Source organism: Suricata suricatta, chromosome 14, assembly GCF_006229205.1.
Source record: "Suricata suricatta isolate VVHF042 chromosome 14, meerkat_22Aug2017_6uvM2_HiC, whole genome shotgun sequence".
NCBI lineage: Eukaryota > Metazoa > Chordata > Mammalia > Carnivora > Herpestidae > Suricata > Suricata suricatta.
The window spans coordinates 76,380,291-76,392,378 of NC_043713.1; the positions used below are offsets into that span (position 1 = coordinate 76,380,291).

At 48.9% G+C, this 12,088-nt stretch overlaps 1 protein-coding gene across 1 annotated transcript in view; it reads left to right on the forward strand.

The window, feature by feature from the left end:
* NOS1 (nitric oxide synthase 1) overlaps window positions 1-12,088 on the forward strand; it is an 83,676-nt gene that overhangs the window by 56,168 nt on the left and 15,420 nt on the right. The window contains exons 18-20 of the mRNA XM_029922768.1: window positions 3,644-3,818; window positions 6,999-7,137; window positions 7,550-7,628. Coding sequence (XP_029778628.1) covers window positions 3,644-3,818; window positions 6,999-7,137; window positions 7,550-7,628 — 393 coding nt within the window. The remainder of the gene's footprint in view (window positions 1-3,643; window positions 3,819-6,998; window positions 7,138-7,549; window positions 7,629-12,088) is intronic.

The following is a 12,088-nucleotide window of genomic DNA, read 5'->3' on the forward strand; positions in this document are numbered from 1 at the left end:
CTGGCCTAACCCCATGTTCACCAAAGCGCAGTGGTCACATACCAGGAGATCACGTTAGGTGGGATATGGACAGATATTTTATACTTCAACAGTTGCGCATGCAGCCCAATGAGCGTTTGGAAGGAAAGAAAACCGCAGACCCCTGGTCTCAGAGATGTGAGTGAAGACACGGTTGATGTCCGCTGAGTGTCCGGCCCGGCCACAAACCTTTCTGACCTTTGCTAACTGAACCTTCTCACACCTGCTCAGTCCAGAGCTTAGTAAATGATACATGACACAAGGCGTCCTGGATATGGAAGTACTGTGCCCCGTAGCGCACTTTGTGATCGACTTTATTTTTTCAAGTAGTTGTAGGTTCACAGGGAAACTTAGGAGATACAGAGAAGTTCCCCTGACACAAACATCCTCTGCCACCACCCACGGTCTCCATCCAGAGTCACACATTTGCACAGTTGATGAACCCACACTAACACATCACTATCACGCAAAGTGCGTAGTGTACATCAGGGTTCACCTTGGTGTTATTTTCTGTGGGGTTGGACATCAGTCCATTGTTTTAGCTTGACCTTGAAACATCAGTTTTGTACTTTGACAGTCGGACCCATTTTTCCGTTCTTTTTTAATTTTTTTGTTTGTGAGAGACAGAGACAGCGTGAGTGGGGGAGGGGCAGAGAGAGGGAGACACAGAAGCCAAAGCAGGCTCCAGGCTCCGAGCTGTCAGCACAGAGCCTGACGTGGGGCTCGAACCCATAAACCGCGAGATCATGATGTGAGCCGAAGTGACGACCAACCAAAAACCACCCAGGCTCCCCAGACCCATTTTTCTCTTATTTGATCGATCACGGCCTAGGGCAGGCATTGGCAAGCTGTAGCCTGGAGACCCAATCCAGCCTGGCCACTGTCCGTTTTTACACAGCCCACGAGCTGGGAGTGGCGTTTACACTTGAACATTGCAATTCAGTTGAGGATAGACACCTTTCCCATTGTACCCCAATTAAGCAAACTGCTATTTGCCCTCCAAAAAAGGAACTCTGGTGTCATAGATAGATTATGAAAAAATCATCCGCTGAGCACTGGGTGTTATATAGAAACCAACTTGACAATAAACTATAAAAAAATTAAATTAAATTTTTAAAAGTTTTAAAAAAGACCTACCTATGAAAAGAATCATCCTCAATCACTATAATAATAATATTTAAAAATTTTATTTTGTCATTAAAAACGTGCAGGAATTGGTTTTCTTTCTGTTCTATAGGCGTCCATACAATAGCTTGAATTTTGTTTCTTGGCCTAGAAACCTAAAAATATTTACTCTCCGGCCCCACGTCTAATAAGTTTGGCAATTCCTGGCTTGGAGGCTTAAAATAGGAAGTTAAAACCCTGAGGTGAAGACCATGCTGGAAACATGAGTCTAGGAAATGACGGGGCGGCAAGTGCCCAGGTGTATCGGGAAATGTATTAATGGATGAAACACCTGAGCCATCTGTTAGTAATTACACAAGTGGCTTCGATGAGCTGGTGAAGACAAATTAAAAGCAAGCCAAACGGGTGCCGGGGTGGCTCAGTCGATTAAGCGTCCGACTTCAGCTCAGGTCATGATCTAACGGTTCCTGAGTTCGAGCCCCGCGTTGAGCTCTGTGCTGACAGCTCAGAGCCTGGAGCCTGCTTCACATTCTGTGTCTCCTCTCTCTGCTTTTCCCCTCCTCACGCTCTGTCTCTCAAAAAGAAATAAACATTCTTTAGAAAGCAAGCTAAACAGTAGTAATAAGTAATAATCATATTGGCGGTGGTCACATACGGTGACATCGGGAACGTAAATGTCGTGTGTTTGAGGAATAGCAGCTCACCCACACAGTCATGGCTGGCGCTAAGAAATGCCAGTCTCCACCGGGCTGAGGCTTAGGGGAGAGGCTTGGGGCACAAGTGCTCCTTCCTGGCCCCCCTCCAACCAGTCCACTCCTGGTTCCCAGCTGTCCTGTCTGACCCCCCACCAGCCCTGCAGGAAAAGGTGAGGAACCCAGCTCCTGGAAGAGCGTGGGTGTAGGAGTGAAGGCGGGCTGGGGAAGGGGGCAACACTGCCTCATCCCGTGTCCTTTCTTTAGAAAGGCTCCGCAACCCCAGGGAAAGAAGGGCAGGAGAGGAGGAGAGGCCCCCAGAGGCAGCATGCATGTGGGATTCAGAGGGGCAGATGTTAACCCGTGCTAACCTTCTTCACCTGATCTGTGAGACCCCTGGACCCCCCTCAAGTGCACTGTCCAATGACAGAGAGGACGGGAGTCCCTTCCCAGCTTCCATTCCTCCTCCCTGCACCACCCCATCTCCGTCTTTGGCCAACTTGACCCCTTCGTTCTAAACAAAGAGATTGGGAGGCAGAGATAGGATGGAGTAGCCACGCCGCTCCATGCCTGGGCATGTCTGAGATGACAGTCTACAGCAGAAAACTCCAGGCCAGGAAGGACATCGGGGGAGGGGGGAGGGTTCTTCTCCCGCCCGTGTGAACCTGCCCCTCCCATCCCGGTGACGTGGAGGCCCACAGCCAGGACCAAGCCCTGGAAGGGTGACATAAAGTGCCCGTAGGACCGTGAGCTAGCAAGAGCGGTCCTGGGAGACGCAGCCCTCCCCCCTCCTATGTCAGTTACGGCAGCGCCACCTTCACAGAGAGGAAAGTCTCAGTAACTGGACCCCACGGATTCCAACACCCACATTTTCTTGGTGGAGTCTGTGCAGAGAAGGCTTGTGGGACGAATTAACTTCATAGACATCGCAAGGGGCGGGGCCAGCATCCTTATAAATCTTTCATTCCCTTCTAGAAGAACCTGTTCATACACCAGCATTTGATGTTTTTTTTTTTAAGTTTTTGTTTTAATTCCAGTTAGTTAACATACGGTGCACAGTTGACGTGTTAATGACAAGTCCTTCTGATCTCTTTGTTAATACAGGTCCCTGAGGACTGCTGTGCTATGGTTTTCATTAGCTTTGTACTTGAGACTAATCTGGTTGTGTCCCTTGTAGAATTCGAGCCCTCCCGTAAAGGAGACTAATTTCTCCAGCTTAGAAAGGGGCACACAAGAAACAGACAGCAGTTCTGGGTCATTGCTATGCCCGACCCACCCTCCTTGGGACCTTTGGGAATTCTCTCCTGAGGATGGCCCTACCTTGCAGAGACCAGACGGAGAGGAGCAGAGGTCCCAAGGGCTCCCAGATCTTAAAAGGGCCTAACCCAGATGGGCTCGGGGCTGCCTGACCACCTGGGCTCAGCACAGTCCTTGTTAGTCTACTCAGGCTACTGTAACAAAATACAGGAATGGGCGGCTTCCACAACTAATATCTTCTCTCAGTTCTGGAGGCTAGAAGTTCCAGATCAAGGCATCGGTAAGATTGGTTTGTGGTGAGGCCTCTCTGTGCACGTTCAGAGCGAGAGAGTGCTAGTGGGTGTTTCTTCCTCTTCTGAGGACCCCCGTCCTATTGAACTAGGGACCATCCTTATGACCTTATTTAACCTCAGTTACCACCTTAAACTCTCCATCTCCAAGTACAGCCATAGTAGGGGTTAGGGTTTCAATATATGAATTTAGAGTCGACATGGACACCCCTTCATGCCCCACAGTCGCCTAACATGGACCATCTGTTGTCTCCTCGGCAGGTTCTCTGTATTTGGCCTTGGCTCCCGGGCTTACCCTCATTTCTGCGCCTTTGGACACGCCGTGGACACCCTCCTGGAGGAACTGGGGGGAGAGAGGATCCTGAAGATGCGGGAGGGAGACGAGCTCTGTGGGCAGGAAGAGGCTTTCAGGACCTGGGCCAAGAAGGTCTTCAAGGTAACCACTGCCTAGATCCCAGAGACCAAGGGGGAGAAGTCATGAGCCCCAAGACCTCCAAAGACAGAGTGTCTGCACTGGTAGGCATAGAGGAAACTTGAGAGAATCCATGGTATCCCCTCCCCTCCCCCCGCCCCCCTTACGTGTCCAGCCAGGTGACAGCTTTCAACAACTCAGAGGCATTCGGGTGGCCTCCTGCATTATGGGTAAGGGGCTGGTCTATAAAACGTGGTACTCTTGGAATTTCAGAGCAGGGAGGAATTCATTCCTCGCTCACACTTGGTAGACAGATAGACAAAAATACCATAGAGTAAGTTAGGCAAACGAGGGGGCCGTGCCTCGACCTGGAACTCAGACCTCACTGATTTGTCTACTTTGACATACCCCTCTTGCACTAGATCTTTGCTGACCAATGCAGGAGCGCTGGCCCCATGTGCTATTTTTTTTTTAAACATTTATTTATTGTTGAGTGACAGAGAGAGACAGAGTGTGAGCGAGGGAGGGGCAGAGAGAGAGGGAGACACAGAATCCATAGGGGGTTCCAGGCTCTGAGCTGTCAGCACAGAGCCCAAAGTGGGGCTCAAACCCACAAACTGTGAGACCATGACCTGAGCCGAAGTCAGACACTTAAAGGCGCCCCCCTCCATGTGCTGTTTAAATGTAAATGTAAATGCACTCACATTGAGTAGGATGAATGGATACGTGAATACAGTATGTCTACAATGGCATATTACTCAGCCGTAAAAAGAATGAAGAACTGACCCCGCTACAGTGTGGATGGAATGCAGAAGTAACGGACATCGTGCTAAGTGAAAGAAGCCAGACACAAAAGGTCCATGATTCTGTTTATATGAAGTGTCCGGAATACACAGATCCAGACAGACAGAAACTAGAGGGGGAGTTGCCAGGGGGCTGGGCCTCGAGAATGGGAATGACTGCTAATAGTACAGGGTCTCTTCTGAGGGGAGGAAGACGTTCCGAAACCAGATAGTGGTCCTGGTTGTGCAACTTTGTAAATACCCTCAAAACCCACGGAGTTGCACCTTTTAAAATAATGAATTTTATGTTACATGAAAAATTCCTACGGACGCCTGCGTGGCTTAGTCATGTAGGCATCCAACTCTTGATTTCGGCTCAGGGCATGATCTTACGGTCGTGAGATCAAGCCCCACGTTGGGCTCTGCTCTGTCAGAGCGGATCCTGCCTGGGATTCTCTCTCCCTCTGCTCCTCGTCCCCTTTTCTCTTTCAAAATAAAATGTTTAATGATAATACATAATATTGTATATTATACAGAAATATTCTATATTGCATAACTGCAGAAATATTCTATATTTAATTGCAGAAATATATTGATATTATATAAAATAATGAAATATATTTATATACTATATAAATGTCTAAAATTTTAATGATTTTTATTAAATTTTAATTCTATTTACTATATTAGATAGAGTTTAAAATCTCCTTCCTTGGCTGCATGTTTCTGATGCTCAGTAGCCACAGGCAGCTGCTGGCTCCCGTAGGAGGGGGCACAGAACATTCCCGTCGTGACCAAATGCCTGCTGGGCAGGGCTGTTCTAGACATGACGTCACAGGGGAATAAATGGATAACGGTCTCCTAGCTGCCTGGGACGTGATTCATTGGCCATCCTGGGAAAAGGAGAAAGTCTTGAACGTGGACCTACCACGTTTTCACGTGCCCCTCCCTCCGCCCTGGAAAGCGCTCTCTTCCGCGGCCCCAGGAGGAGGGGGATCCCGCAGCCTCCTGCCGTGGAGATGGCGTTTTCCATCCTGCTGCAAATGCAGATTGCAAATGGGGAAACTGAGGCCCCTGAGCTAGAAGGATATTTATGCAGGGACGCTGTGTCCATACACTCCGTTCTGGAGTTTCTTCCTGGATAGGCAGAACTGAGATAACTCGGCTCTTTTTGCCATGAGAAAACTATGGTTCTTGACGTCATCGGCCAACTTCGATTGAACCCCCCAGAGTCAGGGTCTGTTACAAGCCACTGTACCCTTTAGGTATCACCGCCCCCCCCTCCATCAGACGCCCATTCCTCACAGCCGCTCATCTGCTTCCTGGCTCTAGGGGTCTGCCTGTTCTGGACATTTCATATGAACAAAATGTGGTCTTTTGAAACTGGCTCATTTCACTTAGCATGTTTTCAAGGTTCATCCGCAGTGCAGTATATATACTAGTACTTAACTGCTTTTTATGGCCAAATAATACTTTGTTGTATGAATATATCATATTTTCTTTAGCCATTCATCAGTTGATGGATATTTAGATTGTATGGAAATCAACACAGGGCCAAAAAAAAGGGTAAAAGCTACTCTTAATACCTTTTTAACTATCCATGGCTTTTATCCCAAAAACCTGAATTCCAAACAGTAATTCTTAGGATCACTAACGTCGGAGAACTTATGAACTTGGCCAAAAAAAAAAAAAAAAAGAAAGAAAGAAAGGAAGAAAGAAAATTTCATATGCAGGTATTCAAACATTCAGTATGTTCTGCTTTTAATGTAATTGTTTAAATCTTTAGCAGAAGGTAGATAGGAAATTCTAAGGTGTTTATTTTTTTTTTAACGTTAGGTCTCTACAAATACTAGTTTTAAGAATAAATGACATAGAAGTTACATATTAAGTAGAGGGTAAATCCTAAACTTATTAGTAAATATGATATGTCCAGTACATCAAAGGTGTTCAAAAAATACTGGATGGATTAGTGGATGGATTGATGGATGACTGGCTGGCAGGTATGTGGTGGGATGGAGAGATGGAAGGAAGGATGGATAGAAAGATAGATGGGGTAGATGGAGAGATGGAAGGAAGGACGGACGGAAGGAAGGACGGATGGAAGGAAAGATAGATGGAGGGATGGAAGGAAGGAGGGAAGAAGGAAGGGTAGATGAATGGATGGATAAACAGATGGATGAATAGATGGAAGGAAAGGAAAGGAAGGGGGAGAGAGGAAGGGAGGGAGGGAGGAGGGAGGAGGGTGGAAGGAAGGAAGCGTAGGAGGATGAATGGCTGGGCAGGAGGAGGGAAGGGAGGATGGATGGACAGATGGGTGGATAAATGGATGGAGGGAGGGACATGCATCATGATTTGGAGCTGTTGGCGGAGAGGAGCCCCTCTTGGCTGAAAGAGGTCACCGAAAGCCCCGCGTGTGCCGCAGGCAGCCTGTGATGTGTTCTGCGTGGGAGATGACGTCAACATTGAGAAGGCAAACAACTCTCTCATCAGCAACGGCCGCAGCTGGAAGAGAAGCAAGTTCCGCCTCACCTACGCGGCCGAGGCTCCAGAACTTACACAAGGTGCGCCCCCCTCCTGGGAAGGCATGCAGCTGGGGGTGTGGGGGCCAGGAGTTCTCCCCTCCAGACGGCATTGAGAGGAGGTGGGCTCATCGCTGATCTTTAGTGCAATCCTCCCGAAACACAAACACTGCTAGCGCCCCGCGCTGTCAGACGTGTGCGTGGCCGTGCCTCCCTCCAGCGGGTGGTGGGTTACTCTGACCTCTTCTTCTCAGCTCCGCTGCACCAGATTGGCTTTTCCTCCGCCTTCTCCACAGCCCAGCCACCCACCCCACCCAGAGTCTTTTCTGTCACCTCTTCGCTTCACCCTGGAGGACAGCGGAGGTGTGACGAGAGGGTCAGTAGAAGCTAGAAGGTCTGTCCCGACCACAAATGGAACCCCATCTCAGGAAGACTGTCGCTTTTCTCCCCGCAGGTCTATCCAATGTCCACAAAAAACGTGTCTCAGCCGCTCGACTCCTTAGCCGTCAAAACCTTCAGAGCCCTATGTCCAGGTAGGAGCACCGTTGGTTGGCTTGGGGTTACCCACCTGTGCTCTGGATGTCACCCACGATCAGGGACGAGCCCTGGGTGGCTCGGAGGGCTGGCTTCCCCATTACTGTTCCTAGTGCCATTGAGTTCCCCTTGCTGCCTTGTGGCATCGAAATTTCCCTTCTTTCCCGTTGCCAAGCTCCAACCTGGAGGGACCAAGAAAAGGCGACAGTGACGATCATCGTAGAAAGCAGAAACAGAAAGGTTTTAGAAGGAATTTTTGATATAGACCACACCCTTGTTGAACTGCTAATGTTCCTTGCCCCGTAGCATTCTAGTCAGGGAACATCTCCTCCTCGTGGGTAATTCTTCCATGTGGAGTCTTGAAAACTGGCTACCCGGACTCTGTTTAAATTCCTCTGGGGTGACAGGAGGCTCATTACCTCACAAAACAGCCGGGTCTGTGCTTCCGAGTGCACATTGTTAGAAATTATCTTACCATCGCTGTAACCAACGGGCACCTTCCTGGCACTTTGTTTTGACCCCAGTTTTACTCCAGTGATACCCAGAGCAGATTCAGTTCTTCCAGATGAGAGACCGGCGCGTAGCCAAGGACACCGACCCACCTTTCCTGGGTCTCGACTCCTTCCAATTACTCTTCCTAAGACCTAGTTTCCCAAGCCTTTCACTTTAGTAAAAGGACACACCCTCTCCTGCTGGAAATGTCATTCTCAGTCCTGGTTGCATGCAGCGGAGGGCCTGTCATAGCTGTACTGAGGTTATGGTAGCCCCCCGCCCCGACCTGAGGCCACCCAAGATGGCGAGCACTGCCCTGACTGCCACGCTGCTCCCCCTTTAAGCTTACACTCTTGTTGCTCATAGACATCAAGTGTTTTCAGAATGACGGAGCCAGGTCTGTCCATCACACTCCTTGCATAAAGAATATTTTTGGCCTTAATGAAGTCCTTTGCATTGATCCTTTTTGAATGGCATTTTTTTCTTTTTTTTTTTAATTTTTTTTTTTTGAGAGAGAGAGACAGCACGAGCAGGGGAAGGTCTGAGAGAGAGCGAGATACAGAATCTGAAGCAGGCTTCAGGCTCTGAGTTAGCTGTCAGCACAGAGCCTGATGCAGGGCTCGAACCCAGGAACCATGAGATCATGACCTGAGCCGAAGCCGGAAGCCAAACACTCAACCGACTGAGCCACCCAGGTGCCCCTTGAATGGCATTTTTGTTTTTATTACTTTCCTGTCACAGCACACGGCAGTCTTTTGAAATCTTGACTCTTTGCACGTGGCAGGGTCCACAGAGTGGGTCCGCATGCTGGACGGCCCTGGGTTCTCATCCCAGGTCTGCGGCACGCCAGCTGTGTGACCGTGGGCAAAGGCGCTCCGGACCCCCGAGCCCCCGTCCCTTATGTCAGATGAGAACGGTGGCCAAATGACTGCTGACGCTTACCTAGTGCTCTCTGTGTGCCCAGCACCGTTTTGGGTGCTCTTAGCGCGGGGTCTTCCGGAACGCTGACCAGCCCATGACGTAGGTGCTCCTGTTATCAACATCTGAACCATGAAGAAGGATGATTAGAAAATGCAAGTGACTTTTCCAAGGTCACACAGACTCGGGTCTCTGACTGCAGAGTCACTATGCCGAATGGTTCCCCACGTGACCTCAAAAGCATGGCATGCATGAGGCAGCTGGCCTACCGTCCGTTCCCATCACTCTTCCTTACCTGTCCAGCATCGAACACCTGCTAGTTTAGTATGCAGGCTTTCTTATTTTTTTAATGTTTATTGTGTTTTATTTATTTTTTGAGAGACACAGAGAGAGCGCAAGCAGGGGAGGGTCAGAGAGAAAGGGAGACACAGAATCTGAAGCAGGCTCCAGGCTCTGAGCTAGCGGTCAGCCCAGAGCCTGACGCGGGGCTCAAACCCACAAACCATGAGATCATGACCTGAGCCAAAGCCAGACACTTAACCAGCTGAGCCACCCAGGTGCGCCTGGTCTACATGCTTTCTACGTGGGTTTCAAACCTCTGATAAAAGTTATCAGCAGGATGAAGCCCCTAGAGCGTTCATGTTCTCTCTCAGATTCTCTAGCATGAAAGAAATGGATTGGGAAATTAATCCCTTTGAATAATTAGTTAAATGCAACATTCTAATAGAGGAGTGGGGGACTCTGTGTTTGAAATACACACCCTACTTCCTGGTCTGCCCTGTGGAGAGGGATGACTGTGGTAGCATGGAGGAGAAGGGACTAAGAATCCACTGGAAATTTCCTTTAGCAACAAGCTCTAAAAGACCAGATCACAAAAATTACTCCCTAAACCATAAAAAGCAAGGTCCTTCGCAAATGTTCTGCATGCTAAGTTGGACCAGAGTCCCAGAATAGCCCCCGCTCACCTCTGGAAAGGACAGCTGACTCTATGCTGAGTGGCTTACAAGAGAATATTTCAGCGAGGTTAGGGACTGAAACATAGTATTAAAATCAGTTGCGAAGGAGCACAAAAGGAACTAAATTGTATGCAGGTGTCTCTCTCTTTAGATGCACAATCCATAACACTGCCTATTTTCAGGCTTTACTACCATCTCCAGCTTTATAAGTTGTTGTTTTATTTTTTTAAAGGATAATTGAGTCAAAAACCTTGATACTGTCTCCCATTTTCCCTTGCCCAAGTTGGCACAAAGTCAGGGTTTTGGGGCCAGGAGGCCATAAGCAACGTATCACAAATCATTCTCCGCCTCCCAGACGGAGGCGGAGTGCAAGCAGAATGCTTAAGAGGAAGTAAACAGCCCACACGGATGGGGATCCTTGCACATCTAAAGAGAAAAGTGACCACGGTTACTGCCTGGTCAGGAAGTACACTTTCTAGGTTCCCCAATTAGCAGGCAATATAGAAGCAAATGTAAGGGAGTGGTGATGGGTGATTGGGTGGGAAGACTGTACGTTCTAGATGTCAGCAGGGGGAGGGAAGACACGGGGAAGCTTTAGGAAGGAAATGCGGACAGAGGAGGAACATGCAGGCAGAGGCTGGCGGGAGCCAAGATGCAGGAGGGGCCCTGAGCACGGAGGCATCGTGGAGAGTGGCAGGGTCTGACCACGGACAGTTCTTGGTGGAGGAGCTCCTGATTTGTGTCTTGCCTCAGATATAATGCTTCTCGCCAGCCCTTCCCATTTCAACAGACAACATCAACATTTGGCTTAACCCAGACACGCAAGCGTCCGTCTTGCCTCCTGTCCCTCCCTTACACTGCACACCCAGCTCGCGGCCAGTCCTGTGGCCCTTTGGGCCTTGACTTTGAACTTCATCTCAGACCTACCACTGCCACTTGATGCAAAACCATGTTCATCAATGGTATGAGTGGCTACAGTAGACACTAGCTTGTCTCCTTGTTTCTTGGCTTTTCTCTCAAAGATACATTTGCAAACAGCAGCCAGACAGATCTTTGAAAAACGTAACATGAATCCTCCGCAGCTTCAAGCCCTTTAGTGGCTTCCCACTGGATTGAGGAGGCCTACAGACTTCTTGCCATGACAGGTCATGTGAGGCCTCTGTGATCTGGCCTTCTTCTCCCACCCCCACACCTGTGTGGACCACTCTCCAAACACTCCAGCCTTCTTTCCCTTCCCCAAACATGCCACACCTTTTCAGACCACAGGGCCTTTGCACATGCAAATACTCTTCCCAAACAGATCTTTGCTTCACCCCTTTTTCAGTCTCTGCTCAAATGTTACAGTCACAGAGGCCTCCCTAACCATCCTTAACTGATGGTCCCTCAGCTCACTGCCCCCAGCCCATCACCACCCACCCATTCACATCACTGACCCCCTCTGAGACCTTTTTAAGTTGCTTCTCAATGAGAATAGGACACTTTGGGTATCCGTCATATCCATCACTGTCTCACCAGTGCCTAGAACCGCGCCCCACACTCAGTATAAACTTGCCGAATGAATGAAACGTGAAACTTACAATACTTACTCTTTACAGTGAATAATGAACATTAGCTATTTTTTTCTGTTTAATGCTGGACGTTAGCCAACTGTTGTTTGAAACTGTGAACCTGTGTGTGAAACACTGCCAAGCACACATGTGTGTTATGCTTCTGCGTGTGGCTATAAATCACAGGTAGTGAATACTCTGGAGGAGAGGATGGTGAGGCCCCAAATGACTGCTACTTTCCCATACTTCCCTTTCTCCCCTTCGCCCATTACTTCTCAAAGGCCCATGTGTCCCAAGCTTTAAAAAAAAAAAAAAAAAGCTCACAAAAGTTCTATACAGTGCTTACAAACCTCCCCTTCCCCCCACCCAAACTGAGATTTAAGACAGCTGGTTTCCAGGTTAGTGCAACTGGGAGCGGGTGGGGGGGGGGGAATCTGCTTCCCCCACTGGGTTTCAGGGACCAGCCAATCAGGGTGTCCTGAGGCCTCGCAGTCATTCAGCGCTGGGCTTAGCAAGTCATGCCTGATCAGAGGCTTGCACCGTTCC